General features: G+C 37.3%; 1 protein-coding gene across 1 annotated transcript; it reads right to left on the bottom strand.

Moving 5' to 3' along the window:
• Positions 1-9577: 9577 nt before the first annotated feature.
• LOC128236841 (putative neutral sphingomyelinase) lies at positions 9578-19615 on the bottom strand. Its single transcript, XM_052951965.1, has 8 exons — positions 19551-19615; positions 16234-16336; positions 15054-15130; positions 14676-14859; positions 14005-14208; positions 13192-13309; positions 12395-12520; positions 9578-11746 (listed from the first exon to the last, which is right to left on the bottom strand). The coding sequence occupies exons 1-8, from the start codon at positions 19607-19609 to the stop codon at positions 11424-11426; spliced, it is 1194 nt and encodes a 397-aa protein (XP_052807925.1). The 5' UTR covers positions 19610-19615; the 3' UTR covers positions 9578-11423.
• Between the last annotated feature and the right edge of the window lie 2640 nt (positions 19616-22255).

The following is a 22255-nucleotide window of genomic DNA, read 5'->3' as shown; positions in this document are numbered from 1 at the left end:
ACGATTTCGAAAATTATATCATCAATTTATCATTTATATATATTCAGCGCGCTCAGGCTAAAAATACACACACAAATATGCGTTATACACGTTATACATTCCGCTTAACAAAGACAGCTTTGTAACATTGTGGAAAGGGAAAATACCATAAATGTAGCTATATCATTGTGTACTTACATGGTTCTGAAGACACCAAACAACGGAAGAGAGTCAACAATATCAGGGCGGTATCAAGTAGAATGGACAGTAACCGTTCTATAAACCACCTTGTGGAAACTTTGTAACGCTATTCACTTATCCCGAACTTTATTCATTTAACTTTGCCCTTAACAACATGAGTTGAAACATAAACATCGACCGCAATTATCTTGATTGAAATTTTAAACTCGTCCTTAAACGCCCGCGTATAAGCATTTATTACGGCACCCACATACCGAGTTATTGAAAATCAACTCGGGTGCATAATATTATTCACGAGGGTTTAAGCTCCACTTTTTATTTACAATGTAAAGACAAAAACAAAGAATTCACTTTCTCCCTACCCAGATGAAGTAGATCCAAATATTTGGCATGCTGGACATTCTTATCATGCTCACCGGCGTGGATAAAAACGTAATCGAATGGAACTACTATCTTCACTACGCACAAAAGAGCTCTTCCGAAAAAAATACAATTTTACTATATTTAGTTTGACTAAGGTGGGAGAAAAAGCATCAACCATGGCTGCTTGTGTAGGATAGGTTCATCCAAACCCTCGCACTCGGTAAACCTCGTTTCCACAAAAAATAAACTCGGTCGGGATGAACCTTTCTCCCACCTCAGATAAGTAGATCCATTAATTTAACCATGCTAGAAATTCTTATCTTGCCCACGGGCGAAGATAAAATGCCCGGATGGAACTTCTTTTAATGGTCACCACAGTGTAATTACCTCCCTTGTTGAAGACTGTCGTCTGTAGCGCATCATGGAAACCTTGTCTTGTGGCAATATTTAGAACGCTAGTTAATTATTTCTCGCTTCAAATGTCACCAGAAAACAGTTTTCACGCACCTTTCAAGAAATAATGCTTCACTCTTCTTAGAACTATTTAATGACCAATCAGACCATTTACATACTCTGAATCACTGCGCGAATATCCATGACAACCACAAATAATCGCCTATCCGTACGCAATTATTTTCACTAAGCTCAAAAGAGTTCTAGCAAAAAAATACATTTTTACTTAATTTTGTTTAACTGAGATGGGAGAAAAAGCATCTACCATAGCCGCTCGTGTAAGACAGGTTCATCCCGACCCTCGCGCAGGATGTTTTGCGGAAACTCGGTATATTACTTTATCAATTTACGTTTCAGAAAACAAAACTTCGAATCATTTTGAAAATAATCATACGTTAAATTGTATTTTACGAGTAAAATCAGTACATGTATATTATGTATGAACTCGCGGACTTCAATCCGCAAATCGGCAGGTGGGAACGGAAGTTGACACTTAATGTGTTGTCCATCTTCTACTTCCTGACGGTTCTCGCTATCGCTTGGACGCCCCTTGCTCATCATCATCACCAACGTTGTCGGCTTGTTCTCCTTCGTAAACTTCGTGACCATAACGTCAACGGTGCGTTACCTATTTTGCAGTACAATGTCTATATAAGCGTACGTGTGTCAAGATTTGGCTCACATGCAATAGAATAGTAACTAACCTCTTACTTCAGTGAACGCTGTTAAGACCACACACATAGTTGAAAAAAAAACACACAGTTTGTTGATTGTTTTACTTCGAATCCCGCCAGTGGAGCTATCGGTCCAGTCCGAGTCGGAGGATTTGGTCCCCGAGTTAAACCCTAAAAACATTATTATTTTTAAAAAACACACACAGTTATAGTACATTCTGGTGCCTTAACATATAACCAATTGTTGTCCATGTATTTTTGCAATTAATTACTTTTAATATGTAGTACGTTATAACATTGACAGGTTTTGCAGCTTCGCAAATTTCGAATAGACAAATGGGGACGGTGCAAGCTCAGATTTTAACGAAATTTACAAAAAATGGCCATTTCGACCTGGAATGAAGTTATTTCCAAGATGCAGAAGGTGTTCTTGTAAGAATCAGCCCTACTTATTACGTCAACCAGGTTTCTGGTTAGGAAGGCTCGTGCAGGGCTTTCAATAAGCAAACATATACGTAATGTATACATAATAATGTGATTCTTATATTGATAATAATAAACTTCCGGGCGCACTGCTGATTACTCAAAAGTGTTGAATGTAAATGCATTCTAAATAATACGATTATTAAAATGTCACGCAATAAAAACGCTGACCAGAAATCATGCAAATATTGTCATACATTTAATACAATTGCCTTCGCTTATAATAAAGTATTGACTTTTTTATCATTCTTGCTTGATTAAGACGCGGACTAAAAGTAAACAGAATTGATCTTGTTTGCATATTAAGCTGTCAACACAGTAATTCAATTATATGTTTTATACAAACGAATTTGTTATTTATGTTCAGTGGGACAATAATGTTATGTTTACGTGTATTTTTAATAACCACATTCAATTTATCATTGCCATAGCAAGCAACAAAGACATGAGTTTTGTAAACGAGTTATTACCAGTTTTCACGTAAATAGCATATTTGTATTGTTTATGTTTTTTATTTTGAAATTAAAACAAATGTAGAGTCTTATGTGTACGGGGCGGATTTCAATTTCCATTTGTAAGGACCTGTCTAACGGTTTTCAAATCTAATTCGTGTGTTAGTCTGTGTATTGTTTTTTCTAGTGAAATTTATGTGGGTCTGTCTGACGTTTTTCTTATCCCATTTGTATAAGCCTGTCTGACGTTCAAGTGCAATTTGCGCGGGCCTGTCTGAAGTTATCACATTGTTGTGGGCCTGTCTAAATTTATCACATTTGTGCGGGCTTGTCTGACGTTAACACATTTGCGCGGGTCTGTCTAACGTCACATTTGCGCGGGCCTGTCTGACGTAATCACATTTGCGCGGGCCTGTCTGACGTTATCACATTTGCGCGGGCCTGTCTGACGTTATCACATTTGTGTGAGCTTGTCTGACGTATTCACATTATAGTGGGCCTGTCTGACTTTATCACATTTGCGCGAGCCTGTCGGCGTTATCACATTTGTGTAAGCTTGTCTGACGTATTCACATTAAAGCGGGCCTGTCTGACTTAATCACATATGTGTGGGCCTGTTTTACGTAATCACATATGTGTGGGCCTGTTTGACGTTATCAAATATGTGTGGGCCTGTTTGTCATGTTTGAAATCAAGTTGGTGTGGGCCTATTTGACGTGTTTTAAATCCTGTTTGTTTGGGCCTGTTTAATGTGCTTGAAAGCCCGTTGGTTTGGCGTGTTTGACGTGTTCCAAATTTTATTTATGTGGGCCTGTCTGGTGCTTTTCAAATTCCATTTATTTGGGCCTTTCGGCCTGTCTGACCTTTATCAAATCCCATTTGTATGGGTCTTTCTAAGGGTCTTTAAATCCCAATTGTGTGGGTCTGACTGACATTTTTCAAATACAATTTGTGTGGGTCTGTGGGTCTGTCTGACGTTTTGCAAATCCCATTTGAGTTGGTAAGTCCGTCTGTGTGTTGTTTTTCAAGACCAATTTGTGTGGGTCTGTCTGACGTTTTTCAAATCCCATTTGTTCGGGCCTGTCTGACGTTATCACATTTAGTGTGGCCTGTTTGAGGTGTTTCAAATTCTGAATATGTGGGCATGTCTGATTATCAAACCCCATTTATGTGGGCCTATCGGCTTGTCTGACGTTTTTTAAGTCTTATTTGTATGGGTCTTTCTAACGGTTTCCATTGGTGTTGGTCTGTCTAACGTTATACCATTGGTTTGGGCCTGTCTGACGTGTTTCAAATACCATTTGTTTAGGCCTGTCTGTACAAATCCCATGCGTGTGGGCCTGTTTGAAGTGTTTCAAATATCCCATTTGTGTTGGCCTGTTTGTCATGTTTGAAATCTTATTTACGTGGGCCTGTCTGCCTGTCGGACGTGTTTCAAATCTCATATATGTGGGCCTTTCGGACATTTTTCAAATCTCATTTATTTGGGCATGTCGGCCTGTCGGACGTGTTTCAAATCTCATTTATGTGGGCCTGTCGGCCTGTTGGACTTTTATCAAATCTCATTTATTTGGGCATGTCGGCCTGTCGGACAATTTTCAAATCTCATTTATGTGGGTATGTATGTCTTTTTAACGATTTACAAAAAGCCATTTATGTGGGCCTGTCTGACGTTTTTCAATTCCCATTTCAATTCCCAAATATTGCGGAGATTTTGTGTGTGTTCCGCTCCCACCACACGTTCATCCTGATACTAATACTGTTCTTAAGCTGGTTTGCGTGCAATTTGTAATGTTTCGCCGGCTTTCTATTAATGCGTGAAGTCAAAACATGATCAAGATACCAAGTCCGTGGTTGCCGTGTTTCGAATGTGTACGATTTACATGTATATTGCTGACAGGCAAACATTATAAATTAGTGTTTATGACCAATTGTGTGAGGGTGCAACTTCGTCTTGATACGCCACTGTCGCTCGCGCTATGTGTACCTGTCCCTAATGTATATACCAGACCTGTATCCAGCAGGCTTTATATTGTACATATCATCATCATATAGATTGTCATGGTGGATACCTCTTCCTCGGTTTCTTTCTTCAGGCCATCATTGACGCACAAGGCAAGGCTAAAGACTCAGGTTCATTCGGTGTGATACTGCGTGTAAGGGACATTGTAGGCTCTACTTTGTGCAGTATACATCGAAAACAAAATGGCTAGAATAGATAGATGAGACGGAGGCAGTTTAGCAGTATAATTGTAATTAAGTGTCAGATTTTTACAAACTGTCCAACATGTTGCACTCTTTGTGGGCGTAAAATGAGCACTGGTATGTTTTCGTGGTTCGAGCTATACAGTAGTATGTTTTAAATCAAGGAGGTTAGTGCGTGCGTAAAACAATCCAATCCATAGACCAAAGGATGATTTATTGTCTTGACTAAAACATAGTTATCCATCAGTAGGTCCACGTAGACAGTTTTACTATGTTTCCATGGTAACACTACCGGTACTGGTGATCCTTCTACTTAACTTCTCAGACCCCCCTCCACCCAATTGGAATCAAGAATCAAGAATCAGGGTACCCCTGCAGCAAGATTCTTGGTAGTCTAGGCTTCCTCGTCCCAATTTTCGTCAAGCTCTTACACGGAGAAAGTAGCTGTCGCAAAGTCAAATATGTTCATTACAGGACAACTTGTACTGCAACTGCCTTTTAGAAACGATTAAGAATATAAACAATATATAAAATAATTGTTGAAATTGCTTCTATAAAAAAAGTAATTTGGGTTTTTGTAAGCTGCTAATTAGGTCACTAATTTTACTTTTACACTTATTTGAAAGGATATCATCAAGAAGTCGCGAGTTTATATTGTTTGGTAGTCTTGAACATGTTAGCTCGAAAACATATTCATAGTGTCAAGAGACTTTCCTATCTGAACGCAAACGGAAAATCAACTTCTCAACACACTAAAACAAGTAGCCAAGGTTGGCAAAAGATAGTTCCTCAAAATTTGAAATGAAAATTGTAAATTTGAACGTTTAAGTTGTTTTTTCTTTTGCATCCACTTTTGTATTGATGAAGAGCCTATACTGAGCCCACACCTATGCCTTGATTATCTTTGACTTAGTATCACGCAAAATGTAATACGTCTATGATGGATTTGTTAAATTAAAATAAGTATCATGTAAGTTTGAATTTGAATTGCGAGCTATTTTTGTTATCATTCCATGCAGCTTGTTCAAACCAAATAAGACCAGATAAAAGCACTTTACGGTTCTATTTTTGTACTCAGCAGGTGACTTTAATTAAAATTAAATGCTTTACGCAATGATTCATACTCACACACACATGAGACAATAACATTTCTTTGTCAGTTTAAATTGCTTCTAGCAGCAGAAGATATTTCATAGATTATACTTGAGGTTAGACATAAGAAATATAACAGTTGGTCGGAAATGCAGACCCTTGACAATTAATCTGCTTTGCCGTGTCAGAAATTATGACTAAAGCAATTCACATTTATGCCGTTTTTAGCAATATTAGCATTTTCAGCGACATTACTATCTACGTCTACATACGCGCGTGTGTTGATTTGTGTTTGTTTGTTTTTATGCGTGCGCTTGGGTATGCGAATGTATGAGTATGTGTGTGTGCGTGAGTATTATTGTATTTGTATACATGTGTATCCCAACAAAAGGAATAGATTTGTTGCATATGTTGAGAATTTAAAACTGTGTGCTTATATATACTCTATGTGAACAATAAATGAGAAAATAAGTATACTTGTCCATACTTCTATCGGTGCACTGGAACTTTTTGTACATTTCTTTGCACAGAACTGAATGCGCAGGAAATATCTTTTTAACAAATTGATATATTTTAATTTGTAAAATAAGGCAACGCTGCGAAAGGATAACGGCTCAGACGTACGTACGTGCGTTTGGAAATAGTAGACAACTATCAAAATATACTAAGCGCTGTCGGGTAATGTTTTTGACATTGCCATACACATATGTACAAAACCTCCAACTGGACCACTCATGAGTTATGTCTCACATTTGCATAATTACATGTATAGTATCTAATAGATCCATGCCTGCTCCGCCTGAGGTGATATTCAACATACATGTAGGTCTAAAGGCTATCTGAAGCATTGCCCGGCCCGTTCCCCCCCCCCCCCCCCCCCCTCAAAAAAAATTAAAAAAAAAATTGTCCTATTAAACTTTTATTTCCATGATGGAGAAAAAAGTAATAAAATACTCACCATTTCGGATTAGAAATTGTTAAAATTATTTTGAGGAAGTACCCGTTATATAATGCGCAAATATTAAAGATATACAAAGACAAAGATAAAGAATGGAGAATAAAGTAATAAAATACGCACCATTTCGGATTAGAAATTGTTAAAAAATTCTTGAGGAAGTACCCCACCCCCTGCAAACACTTTAAACCCAAACAAATTTAGAATCTGAGGGAGGGGCGCAATTCAATAGGTTACGCCCCTGAGTTACGCACCCTCTAACGTGGAATCCTGGCTGCCCAAGTTAAGTTAGAAAGATGTAAGATTTCATTAGTTCGCACGATTTTCTTAAGAAATCACATAAGATGTAAGAAATAACTTTAACTTTTTCTAAATCTTGCATAGCAAGAAAGCAAAAACCCTATCTTAGAATTAATCTTACTTTGAGAATGAACCTTCACTTATTTAGTTACGTCGGTTTTCACGTTTTGTATGTTACACAAAACATAGCAAGCTATCAAGAAAATGCGCAAATATTAAAGATATAAGAAGACAAAGATAAAGACAAAATGAGCGATCCAAGTAACAACCATCCCTGTCATCTTTGCTAAACTCGTCTCACCGTGTGTTCACCTGATGCATACAATGATAGCAATTTCATTATCATTCTGACATGCACATACCTGTGTACCAGACTAGCAGTACATGATATGTATTGGTCATTCAATAAAGATGTTTGTAAATGGCCAAAGGCATTTCTGCCGATTGACAATAAACCGCTACTCTTGTGTTACTTTAGTGTCGATCACATTTTATATTTTATCGATATAACAATAATTCCAATTATATGTATTTTGAGGATTTAATTAAGCATTTTTCTTGGTTCAATTAAATATGTTAACGACTTTCATTAAGTTTCGAACAATGTGATAAATCATGTGCATGTTAAATATAACCTAGCGTGATCCATGCGGTGGTTATATTTGGAATGTATTTAATATCATTAGCACGTCCAAGGATTGGTCCCCACTTTTAATTGACAAAATGAACGTGTTTGACACAGTGAGCTAACCAAAAGATATAGCCTGTTTCACTTAACAGCTCACATTGACGGGAAGAAAAATCAATCACGGAATTTTCGACATAACGTTTTGTAAGTAAATGTACGGACGATTTTCTAATAAAAATATCAATTTTTATTAATAACAACCATGAAATAAAACGAAACAAGCCACTTATGGTGCCCACTCTGTGAAAGGTATTGCCATCTTAAACTATCCCCTTTATATTTGCATGGCTTTAATCAATATGAAAATCATTGTCCGCATGTAGTCCCCGACAGGACCGGTTCGTGCCTGGCGGCTTCGGGCCGTTCTCGCTAGTGATGGACTGCTTGTTCCCTATTTGCCCATGACCCTCGAGCGGCCCTGTCAGAGACAATTAATTTAGGAAGTGAAACGCCTTTGGTAGGTTTAATGCCAACGTGGGGATTGTCTGCTGGCCATATAGTGTAGTTATCGTCGACCAGCGATTCGCCGAGACCATAAAACTTCGATTGTGAAATCATGGCCTCTTTCTGGCATATATAGTAAAAAAACAACAAAATGCAATATCAAAATGAAAAACGTTTGAAGGTACATCCGGGACCCTGGTAAGAGGCCACAAACATCGACATCATGGTGTAAGGTTTCATTAACTTTAAAGTTTTAATGTTAGTTCGGATTTTCGGAAAGACGTTTGACTGCACTTGTTAATTGCATCGTTATTCTCAAATGCTCTTGTCTCATCATCAAAGTCATTAAATGTTTCCTATACAAAGAAAGCCTATTAATAAATCAACTTATTCAAAGTACTGTCAAATTTAATTCATTATGAATACAGATCGACGTGTGTAAAACAAAATAAGGTTATATCCTTGTACTTAAATTTAAACTTACCATTCAAAGTTTCAGCATATAATATTTATTGGAATCTAGAATTCTACGTATTGATGGTGTGTCCAGGTGGTTCGCCCATGCAGTTTTCACCAAGATATTGACCACAAGATGGATTAGGGTCATCCATTGATAGTAATGCAACATTCAATTGTAACCACGCCCGCTCCCCCCCCCCCACCCCAGGTTTGGGGGTATATCGGGGATAGCTAGGGAAATGGGCCGTGTTTTTACCATTCAAGTGGCCCCGAAGTGCCTGGTAAATGCGGTGGTTTTGTCTTAGCAGTGAATGGGCCTTACCTAGGGTCCCTTTGGTGCGGGGGCAATTGGCGGGGATTTTACCACCAATTCATCCCTGCAGGGCGGGGATTTTACCTGGGGTTGGCTGGATCGAAAGTCAAAGTCCCCGCTATTCCTGGGGGGGGGGGGGGCTGTGGTTACAATTGACTGATGCATTACCAACGTTTATACAAAGGTATAATTCTCTAAATGAAGTCGTGCAAAAACAACGGAAACTAAAGCGTCCGTCATTTTTCTAGTCAAGGTCAGCATTAACTTAACCTTTGACCCAATGACACCAAAACCAATACGGGTCGTCTACTGACCATGGCCAACGTGCATACCAAGATTGAAGACTACACACACAGTCGTTCAAAAGATCTTGATCGGAAAAGAAAGTGTGACGCCGACGACACAGGCCCAAGTAATCCCCTTGAGTCTGCCATGCATTACAGGTGATTGGCGACACCAAATACCCCATCCTTATTATACTTGGACTGCTGGATCTATATATAGACAATCAAGTCGTCAAGTGTCAAGCTTTTTATTTCACAGATACTAAGCAAAATACAATACTTCTATAATAATACCTAACTAAACTAAGATACAAAGCTTCAATTCCATATAAAAGATAAATCACATTGTTAAATATCACATTTGGACAAACCATGTTTCAAAAATGTATATGTTGTAACACATCTTTTTTCAGCGCAAAACTAAAATATAATCAGTTAGTTTAAATAAATGCTTAAATCTGTATTTGGACCCTTTCTTACAAATCATCTTCACAGAAAATAAGTTGTTTTTTGTAAAATTCCACAAAAACACAGCACAAAGACCATATTGTACACACATGGAATGAAATATCACAGAGAGTTACAACAATTACACCAGTTCACATTTCAAAATTCAAATCTGCCCCGTTATAAACATCTTGTCAGGACGACATTGACACATTCATGAACTGACATATTACAAAGAGGTTTCCACTTTGACGTTTATGACTTAAAACTGAGGCATAAATTATATTTATTTTTTCATTGCACACAATGACATACATGATTTAGTGAACATCCTGCCACTGTTTGTAAGGTTAATAAAACCAGGTTGTATTCAAATCTTAATAAAGCACACTATATGTTGATACAAACTTTTTTTAAATGAATGCATTAATGTGTTGACTTAAATGATAAAAACAAAAAATGCATATAGTTTGTGTACTGAAAACCCCATTAATAAAGGCTTATATTTAATTATCTGAACACAACTCATGTGGGGTTTTAAAGTCAAAAGAGTTGAACATAAATATGCATTAAAAATATATATATTTACAGTCAGTTGAAAATCAGTCTAGAATCAAGGATGATACCTATATTATTATGAAAATCTCTCTGGGTCTGTGTCGTATTAACAGTGTAAGACCAAATGTAGTAAGATCAAGATCTTAAGTTTAAGATATCTTAATCACATATTATTTGCTCAGACTAACCTAGTCTTACATGAACATTGAAACCATTTCCCCTTGCATTTACTAGAAAAATTATTAGTCATTCAATTGCATTTAGGCTCATTCTAAAGACAACTATAACTGACAAAATATATGCAGGGGTAAAGACTCATCTAGAAAATGTCAATTTGTAGACTTTATAAATAAATAAAAGATTACTATCACTCGTAGCGGAAAAACATGAACACATTCATACTTCATACAAGTGTTACCTGTTCAGTTAGCAAAGAACACATAAAGAGTAGTGGAAAAAAGTTGAACACATTCATACTTCATACAAGTGTTACCTGTTCAGTTAGCAAAGAACACATAAAGAGTAGTGGAAAAAAGTTGTCATTCATACTTCATACAAGTGTTAGCTGTTCAGTTAGCATAGAACATATAAAGAGTAGTGGAAAAAAGTTGAACACATTCATACTTCATACAAGTGTTACCTGTTCAGTTAGCAAAGAACACATAAAGAGTAGTGGAAAAAAGTTGAACACATTCATACTTCATACAAGTGTTAGCTGTTCAGTTAGCATAGAACATATAAAGAGTAGTGGAAAAAAGTTGAACACATTCATACTTCATACAAGTGTTACCTGTTCAGTTAGCAAAGAACACATAAAGAGTAGTGGAAAAAAGTTGAACACATTCATACTTCATACAAGTGTTACCTGTTCAGTAAGCATAGAACACATAAAGAGTAGTGCAAATAAGATTGTCATTCATATAAACAAGTATAAGACTGACGCGAGTTATTGCCTTCAAGCATACTAACACAGATATGACAACACATTAAATACAAATTCAAAAGCAGGTGGTTAGTTATATTGATCACAAAATATATCCCATAAAATGATGGGGGTGATAAGCCTTCTAGTTTTATGACTTGAGATGTTGAAGAAGGTTTTTAACATCCTCCCTGGCGGCCTCCAGGCCGTGCACCTCGGAGCGGATCATGACGAGTGTCTGGACGACCCCGTAACCAGTGGCGAGGATCAGAGCCACCCTGAACACTCCAACAAAAAAGTCGAGAGGGTACGGAATGTGAACAACCGTGATGATGTATGCCAGGAGGAGGCACAGCACAGCAAAGATTGTAAAGAAGCGTGTGCCCGACCTGGTTACTGTCAACCCCTCATCTAGTATCCCCAAAGACTCCTCTAACAGCGGGGTCACCTCCGTCTTAGGGTCAGGGGTAGGTCCTGGAATTATCGATTTATTGAACAACTATACTTCAAGAAAAATATTTGAGCATGAATCAACCAGAAAGCAGGAAAAATGCATGTTATGTAGGGAAGTTCATGAAATATCCTTGACTTTCTAAGATAAGAAAAATGACACAGTAGTAAAATCTTTCAAAAGTGAGGGATAAATATAATGTGGGTATGCACAGTACAAACACAGTGTGTTATTATAAACATGTAATTCTAATTATCTTTAACTACATGAAAGGTGTACTTCATTTTTATTAAACATCAAAATAACGTTCTGATATTCTTCATTGTTCTGAAATTTTACCCCAATCTCAATTCCAAATTAAACTTCCGCATGCACAGGGCTGGAATACGAATTCAACACCGTCATATCCGAAATTAAGTTACTTTTACATTCAATCTGGCACACTTTTCTGAAAAACTACAATAAAATGTCATTTAAAATCCTTTACAGGCATATCATTAAAAATAATGTTTTTCAGTGTAAGATCGCAACATATTTCACCTTCACCAAAAGTAAATATTTAACTCATGGCTATGCCACTCATGAAATGTAGCTTTTGGTGCTCACTCAGTGAAATATATTTCGATCTTACACTGGAGCAAACTATTATCCTCTTTATCTTCATATCTCACCTATACTGTTCTGTGAGTTCTTGACCGTGATTTCAGCCTGGACACCCTCATGGTCAGAGTAACTGAATGCTTTCCCCGGCACCCGGCCCATTGTCACATCACACTTGGACACAGTCGCCTCAACACCTGAACACATACACACATAAAAGAAATGAAATACAGCTTTAAACATATGGGGTATTTATGCATTGGAAATGAACAAAAGGTGATACTAATTGTTGGTTTTCAAGTTTTCACATCTCTTAATCTTTCAAAGAAAAACAAATCTTATAGAGATGCATTTACCACAAATAGACTGCTATAATAATGTTGTACAATCTATCATATTACTACTAACTAGTGTTTGATAATCTGTATTTATTATATATTTTGGTATAAAAATAATATTTATGTTTGTTTCAACAACTTTCTATCTATGTCTTAAGTATTAATGCCTGGATGATACGGTGGGCAAGTACTCATCATTCTATAAACTAGCCCAATGAAAGAATATTTAATTGAAAACATGAATACTTCTTTTGTACACTTCATAGCACCAATTATGCTATATGAAATTATGACTCCATAAAATGTATTTTTTGTGTGTTTTTTTGGTGAAATTATTAAATTCCATTAAAAAAGATTATGGATGTTCGTAATCTATTATATCTCATGTTTGGCTCCCCTCGAGATTGTTTTAATTATATTCAATCATCGGGCCATCACTTCTACTAACACTGCCTCTTCTCATCTCTGGGCAGTATTATCAAAAATATGTAATGAGCAAATATAACAAGGGGAGTCACTGCGTATAGTACCATTGCCTGCCTTGTACAGTATGTAGTCAATTCTCTTCCCTGCTGATTTACTAGGACAGTAGGAATTGCCAGGACAGTCACAGGTCAGGCCAGCTTTATCTGATGTGTCGCTAGTCATCTGAAAATAGCATATCGACATATTGTTACATGGCATTCCTTTCCAAGATTTCCTAAAAACTGCTAAGTAACAAGACTTGGTTAATACACACAAAATATACCAAAAATACACTGTTTAAAATGCTAAGTGTAACGTTTGTAATGTATTGCTATATATTCTACAAGGAGAGAGAGAGAAAAGCAACATTGTCTGGGTATCTATAGTATACATCTATCAACTAACTATATGGTCATCGGCCAGTGACCAGAAAATCTTATAGCTCCACCCACTAGGGGCTGGGCCTATTCAGAGATACATTGCATCCCTACCACACTAAAAATCTCATATTTCCATTATCCCATAACATGAGATGATTAACAGACAAAGGTGGGATGTCCATATCCCGCTGTAGCGACTACAACCTCTAATTGGACTGGTGATTCTCATATTTACACATGAGACTGTAGTCAACACTTCCTGCAAACCATTAACGTGAAAAGTGCAAGACAGATTTAATACATGTATGAGTCATTTAAATTTATTAAAGACATATTACTTTACATAAGTAAACATAGTTCTACACTTTAAATGTCACTATTGATTATTACCAACAATGGTCAATTAAATGATCCCATACATACACTATGCAGGGGCACAGAGACTACTCAACAGTATGTACAATGTATAATAAACAATAAAGTGAAGAGCTCTGTAACCTTGTCCAGCCAGCAATCACCGAGCCCAGCATTGGTCAGTATGAGACGGTAACCGAGGTCAACGGGCTCAAGATTAAGGTCACCACAGACGAGGCTTAGGTCTGCCCCCAGGCTGGTTAGCTTCACAAACTGAGACAGGGAAAATGCCTGGGCAATACGGTGGGCAAGGTACTCATCATTCTCCCGGTTGTACTCGGCATGAATCTGGAGATAAAAAAAAATGCCCAAAAGTTATATTACAATGGAAGTATGTCCAGAAGAAAATTTGGAATTGTTTTCACACAAATATAAGTAGAACTACACAACTACAAAACAAGTTTTTATTTTACTGGCTATGTTATCTCTAATACAAACAAGAATATCGCTGGAAGTGATTGATGCGATGGATGCTCCCCGTACACCAATTTTATATGAAAAAGGCACCGCAGATATGGGGAGATAACTTAAAATTCAACATTTTCTTAGGATGACAATTCTCCTATCACAAATGCATATCATATATGTTGTGAGGCAGTGGTATGTGTAAATTTTTCAGATAAAATCAAATCATGTTCTGCTGCAGAGTGAGGGAGGCTGCAGGTTTGATACTCTGTCAGGGGATATCTCTTACATCACAAATCACCAAATCTTGTTTCTCGTGCAGTTTTTTTAATAATACAGAAACAACTTACATGTGTAATATACACATTGAGTGTAACCCCGCCAACTGTTATTACAGCAAGCCCGACACCCTTCCCACCAAACCAGTCCCCATGCTGAACCTTGTGGGCATAACCGTTCGGGTCAAACCGGTGGTACAGTGTCTGTCCAATTGGCCACTTGGAGAACACACACAGACCGCTGCCGATACTACCACTGTAACCAAACATACCACCTCAATATACTAAGTAAATGGCATTCCATACAGTATTTACCATGTGTTTGGACAAATAAGAATAAGATAAAATTTTTAAATTGGTCAAAAACTATATGAATTATGCAAATTTAATCTCTTAATCTCTTAACACTCCATAACATATAAAGAATATCAACGGATTGAAAGTGCTTACCTGTAAAAATAATGGGAATATGGTAAAGTTTTGGATATCCTCTGCTTTAAAATATCAAAGTCACCTTTATGCCATATCTGAAATGAGAAGGACATTAACAAACACCTTTTAACATTTTTACTTTAAAAAAGCAGCAGTTTACTCAATATCTTTTAAAAACTGATTTGCTAATTGTTATGTAGGCATATATTCAATTCGATATAACTAGGTAGGCTATATATGAGATTTACTGTGTTACATCATTCAGTGATCTATTTTGCTGTGAATACCGGGTCCTACTCTTACTGTTAAGATTTGGACCCATTACTCTCAAACATGTGCATAAACTGAATCTGCATTTGGTCACAGAGCTGTCACAGAGACAGCGCGCTCGACTATTCCGCTGCTTATCAGTGTAAGGATTGAAAAGTTTTGGCGAAACATAGATCACTGTAAAATTAGATTAGATTTCAATGCAATACATGATGTATTTGCTAAGATATTAACATAAATGTTGCTACAAGCAAAATTTTAACCAGAAATAAAGGGCCATTATTTGCAAAATACAGTTATCTAACTTGGTTATTCAAGTAGAGTGGGTGGTTGCCATTGTATAAAGTCTCATTGCAATATATGAAGTAGTTGCTGAGATATTAACCTATGTGTGCTTACATGCAAAACGTTAACCAGAACTTCCAAGTCAAATAATAAAGGCCCATTATTTGCATTAAATTCAAAAAAGTGTTATCTAACTTCATTAATTTAGTAAGTTAGATAGTTAGGAATGCATATCTAAAGTTTCAATGCAATACATGATGTATTTACTGAGATTATGACTTAAAGGTGCTTAAATGCAAAACCTTAACCAAGATGTGACACCAACCCTTGGATGAGTAGTATAGCTCTCCTTATTCTTGGAATAGTCGAGCTAAAAATGTATGCACAAAATTATGCCTGAGACTCCCAGTAATTTGTGCAGGACCTACAAATGTATTGCTATGAAATAACCAAGTCTGAAGGAGGCAATTAAGCAAAATTAAAATGAATCCCTGTGCACTACAAATTTCTTCCTATTAAAGGAGCGACAGCAACTTATAATTTGTCTTCATACTCAGGTACATGTAGATCATTAAATAAAATAAGATGTCACAGCTACTACATAGTTTCCAAACCCTGTATTAACCTCCAACAATAGCCTTACCTCCTGGAAAACAGCTACGTCCAAGTCTGATTTGGCCACAGCATCACCAATAGCTGGCATGCGCTCATTACGGTGCTTACAAACAACAGGTACTGGAACACCCCTTCAATGAAAAGGAACATATTTTTTAAAGTTCTATCAGACATGCTGTTGTTAATAATAATATATGTTAAACAATTGCTGTTATTTATAGTAATATATGTTAACTGTATCCGTGGCCTAGAAGTTAAGGCTTCCGCCTATGGAGAGGGAGGTTGTGAGTTTGATCCCTGGCTGCGTCATACCGAAAGATGTTAAAGTTGGTACAAGTAGCTTCCTTGCCTGGCACTCTGCATTTTAAAAAGGGTAGTGCTTGGAAAAGTGGTGTACTGGTTTAACCGAGCAAAGTTGTAACCTGTGTATCGGATCTTTACACCGAGCACGTAAAAGAACTAAGGGGTCTTTTCGAAAAAGAGCTAGGGTATGGCACCTGACCTTCCTTATATCCCACCACTGGCTCATCCGCATGCTGTCCCTTCAGCTAAAACAAAGGACCCCATTGGAAATAAGTGCTTGCACTTTCACAGGTTATCTTTGACCGCAAGGTCAAAAGAAATACAAACATTCATACATACACAAACAATTCCATTTGGATAATCAGGGATGTGATTGACCTGGCAGCTGGAGGGCTGAAACAATTTCGGCCATGGGTTCTTGCGGCACTTTTGGGGTCAAAAGCACACTGCCGTAAAAGAAAAACTGGCTTTTTAGAAGGTCTTTTGAGGGTTCTTCTGACTTTGAATTTGAAGCAAACTGGGATATCAACTTTAACAACAAAAGCACACAAGTATCTTTTTAAATCAGCTAAAAAAAAAATATTTTTATTTTGTGGGGGTGTGTGTGGGGGGGGGGGTGTCCCTGGGGCCATTAGATACGCGGAATTCCGCGAATCCGCGGACAAATCACATCCCTGTAATTAGATTATTAATCTTATTACGTCAAGTGTGGCACGTGATAGAACTCTGCCATTACCTTTTCAGGTGCGCATTTTACCAGAAGTAGTCTCATTATGGATTTTTGGCTCACCTCGAGGTGTACCAATTATCGTATCATTATCATTTTCAGCCTAAAACGTTACTATGTTTAGTAACATATGCAATAAACTTGGTAGACATGAAGCCTTTTTAGTCCCAATAATTGTACGTTTAGGTTTTTTTTTACGATTTTCGATATGGCAAATTCTTCGGGATTGGAAGAATCCCGTATACCGTAAATGACTGGGTATAAGACGATAGGGGGTATTAGACGCAGGAAAAAAAATCTGTGAAAAATCCGAGAAAAAAACTTTTAATTTATGTTTTTGGTTAAAAGACGCATAGAAAAAATGTCAAAATCGTCCGGCATTTTCAGCCACCATGTTTGTTGACAGTGACAAAAAATTTTTTTTTCGTGAAAATGGCGATGGTTATCTTTAAAACCATACAACCATACTGTCGAGAATGAAAAGTTATGTTATGCAAAAAATATTTTGACAGTGCCCAACTTTGCTTTTTATATGTAAGTTTGATTATTTTTTAATTCAATTTATTATTCAAAATAATATTGAATACCGTAATTCACAAGAGGTCGGACACCATAAATTAATTATTTTTCTCGCTCTCCGAATACATAGAAAATTATCATTTTTACATTTTATTTACATGTTTGTTTAACCTGCCTTTTTTCTTCATGTTTGCTTTTTACCACTTATTAATTTATCCGTAGTAATCAATGGTCATAAACTTATTTATTACGCCTATAAGTGTAAATCCTTCATGAAGTTAATTAAAACACCATTTTATACATGCACTGAACTGAATAAACACATTCTATCGGCTTCAGATCAAAGAGTCACACTGTGTGACGTCAAATAACTTACAGTTATACCCACGAGGATCTCGTGGAGAGCATGGACATTGCTATGCAGGATTAATGTATAACTGTACGATTATTGCTTCATATAGTCTCTAAGTGTGGTACAAGTTTGAAAGCTTATTGGCAGATCGTTTTACAAACATGCCATGTCGATGTTTTCTTAATCCCTTGATTGCCCTTGTTGTTTGTTAAATCCTCAAATAAATATATCACACTTCCTTTTCAACAGGCAATAAATCGTTTAGGATGGGTAGTAACTAATTAAATTGTCACAGTGGTGTATACGGTTAGGTAATCTAGCCAGGCAGTGTAAAGATAAAAATCAATAATCTTCGTCTGTGAAACTTGGTAACTATGAAAGTTATGATTGATGTCCTTTGGGTGTCCGAAAATTAGGTACGCAAAATAAATAATTTTGGGAAATAATTATGGGTGTCCAAATATTTAGAGTGTCCGAACTCTTAGGTGAATTACGGTAACTTTAATCGAAAAATATTTTCGTTGAAATTATAAACGTCTTACGATATACCGTATCCAGATCTTCAACTGCCGTTTTAACCCGTATATACTCGATCAATATGACGCGAGTAACATCCCTTTCTACATAAATCTAAACAAACTCTCGGCTTGAAATTGACCTCAGAAAAAAAGTTCAAAAAATTGTTACTGGGTATTATACGCAGGCATTTTTTTGCATCAAAATCTGAGGGAAAAAAGTGCGTCTAATACCAAGTCATTTACGGTAACACGTCTATTATGCTCCAGTCAATTGTAACCACTGCCCCCCCCCCCCCCCCAGGTCCGGGGGTATACTGGGGATAGCCGGGGAAAAGGGCCATGTTTTTACTTTCCAGGTGGCCCCGCAGGACCGAATGACCGTGGTGGTTTTGTCATAGCGCCAAATCAAGCCAAGATCGGCCCTTATATAGAGTCTCTGGGGTGCGGGGTCATTTGGCCGGGGTTAAACCATCAGTTTGTCCCCACAGGGTGGGGATTTTACCCGGGGTTGGCTGAACCGAAAGTCAGAGTCCCAGCTATTCCCCAGACCTGGAGGGGGGGGGGGCGGTGGTTACAAATGACAGGTGCATTAATTATTATTTTGGACTAGAAGCCTTCAGCGCTTGAGAAACATTTACTTTTAGTGCTCACTCAGTAAAGAAATTACTTTCTTACACCTAAACAAACAATTATCCTCCATATAATAAAGTTTGATTAGTTGAACTTGGTTAGAGTATGGTCCGCTACAATGATTTTTTTACAATAAGGTTTTTTTTCCTTCGGTTTGTCCGAAAAGGAAATCCGCAATAATTTGTCGGTTGACAAATACGCATAATAATTAAGAGAAATGACTTGATGTGAAACCGATTTTCCACGAATCGAAAGGTTATTTATTGGTAATGCAAGTGGTCAAAACTAATACAAACCAGCAATTTAATGTTAATATTTTTAATCCGATGTCTTTTTGTTGTTTTTGTCCAGCCATTGTTGCAGCAGTCAACACTTACAGTACTTATGACGAAACAGTCAACAAGCGAGAGGGAAATCTGCAATTTTGCCAAATAATGCCAAAAGGTCTACCACTTTGTTAAATCGGCACTATGGAATAGGCGGACAGATAGACATACAGTACATACATACTGATCTGACGAAATATCTTCTATGAACTGTTAATTGTATGTCACTGCTGATCTTGAGGCATGGAAAATATTCGTAACTTTGGTGCACAGTTTCATATTTTACCTGAGAGTATGATTTGTTATTAGTCCCTGATTTTACTAATGTTCTGATATTTAATGTTTAGCTTAAGTAATATGATACTCCCGCCTCTAGACACATTGACATTAACGGCAGAACAAAGAAAGAGTCTTTAGTATGTAGCTGACAGTTTCGTAGCTCATGTGCAGCCGAAATCAAACCCTGTCTTTTGCAGATACAAATTCAAAAATGAATTTTAGGGAGACCATTCAATGGAACAGTTTGTTACAAAAATTAAAAAACTTTGGCAATAGACTGTGCATTCGGTGATGGTTCAAAAGATGATATGATAAGAGATCAAATTGTTTTCGGTGTAAAATCTTCAAAGATAAGAGAAAAGTTAATAACAGAGGGAGAAAAGCTTACATTGACAAAAGCAATACAAATTTGCCAAACATATGATGCACAAACGCAAGTCAAATCAATGGACAGCAATGAACAGTCAATAAATGCTGTATATCCTAGATCACAAGGGGCAACCGCCAGCACGGGTACGTTCGCATCGAGACGATGGACAGGAAGCGCAAAACCCAGGATGACCAAAAAGGGACCTCATCCAAAAAAGGGACCCTCCAGATACACAGGCGACAGATGGGCAAAATGCAACGGGCAACACGGAAAGTGGCAATGTCCGGCATTTGAAAAAAATGCATTATCTGCAAGAAATACAACCATTTTGCAGTGTGTTGCAGAGCCAACAAATCAATCAATGAAGTGCAAAATGAGGGTGACGAAAGTGATTGTGAAAAAGTGTTTGTTGATACCGTTCAATCAAAAGTAACAAATGGGCAAGCATTTGTAGAAATTGGTGTGGGATCAAAGGAAAAGCTCGTGATATTCAAAATCGATACAGGAGCACAGGTAAACATTTTGCCTTATTCTGTTTTTCGATCTCTGGGTGTAAAAAGTGCTCTCAAACCTTCGAAATATAAAATCTTTGCATACGATGGTTCTCAATTAAAAACACAAGGTATTGTTAACCTCCACTGTAGTTGCACAAGCACGGGTCATTCTCAAAATATGAATTTGCATGTAGTCGAAACAAATTCTACACCCTGTTAAGCCTAAACGCATCAATATATTTCGGGCTACTCAGATTCACATATGCTGTGAACAGCCAATGCTCAAATGGTATGATAAAGCAAAGTAATTTAAAGCAGTACCCTCAAGTGTTTAAGGGAATAGGAAATATCCCTGGTGCATGCAAAATTCAGGTAAATCCTGATGCAAAGCCTGTTGTTCACCCGTTACGTAAAATTCCTGTTGCATTGAAAGACAGATGCAAACCAGAATTAGATCGAATGGAAAAACTAGGGGTCATAGCTAAGGTCAACGGACCTACAGACTGGGTTAACTCCATGGTTATTGTAGAAAAGTCTGGGACAAATTAAGAATTTGTTTAGATCCACATGACTTGAACAAAGCAATTTTACGACCACACTATCCGACAAGGACACTGGACGAAGTATTGCCATTACTAAGTGGGGCGAAATATTTCACAAAACTTGACGCAAGATCAGGTCACTGGGCAATAAGCATTGATGAGGAATCATCATATCTGACAACCTTCAATACAATATGGGGTAGATATAGGTATAAAAGACTAACTTATGGACTTAGACTAAGTGGGGACGTATTCATTCGCGCCATTTACGAATGTTTAGAAGGTCTAAACGGCGTCTTTGCAATCGTTGACGACTTGTGTGTAAATGTATATGGTAGCACACAAGAAGAACATGACCGAAATCTTAAGGCAGTCATTGAGCGATGTGCACAGAAAGGCGTGATATTGAATGATGACAAAATGGAAGTTGGTATGACACATATCCAATACTTTGGCCATTTGATCACTTTTGATGGACTCAAACCAAGTCCAGACAAGATTGATGCTATAAGCAACATGCCCCCACCGACAAACAAATCTGAAGTGCAAACGTTCTTAGGAATGGTTAATTATCTTTCAAGATACGCACCAAAATTGTCAGATGTTACCAGTCCTTTAAGAGAGCTGCTTGAAAACAAAAATGAATTTTCATGGCAGAAACCACAAGAGGAGTCATTTAACAAGGTGAAATAAATTATCACCAGACCAGGTCTTGTACTAGGTTACTACGACCCAAAGAAACCTTTGATATTGCAAACAGACAGTAGTCGAACAGGACTAGGTTCTACGTTGTTGCAAGAAGGCCAGCCTATAGCATATGCATCGAAATCATTGACATGAAGTCAAAAAAATTATGCGATGATAGAGCTGGAATGCTTAGGTATATTATTTGGCCTAAAACGTCACCATGACTGGGTTTATGGACGTAAGGTCATAGTTGAAACTGACCATATGCCGCTTATACCGATATTCAAGAAAAACTCGAATAAT

Source organism: Mya arenaria, chromosome 6, assembly GCF_026914265.1.
Source record: "Mya arenaria isolate MELC-2E11 chromosome 6, ASM2691426v1".
Classification (NCBI taxonomy): Eukaryota; Metazoa; Mollusca; class Bivalvia; order Myida; family Myidae; genus Mya; species Mya arenaria.
This window is presented reverse-complemented; position numbering and strand designations above follow the sequence as displayed.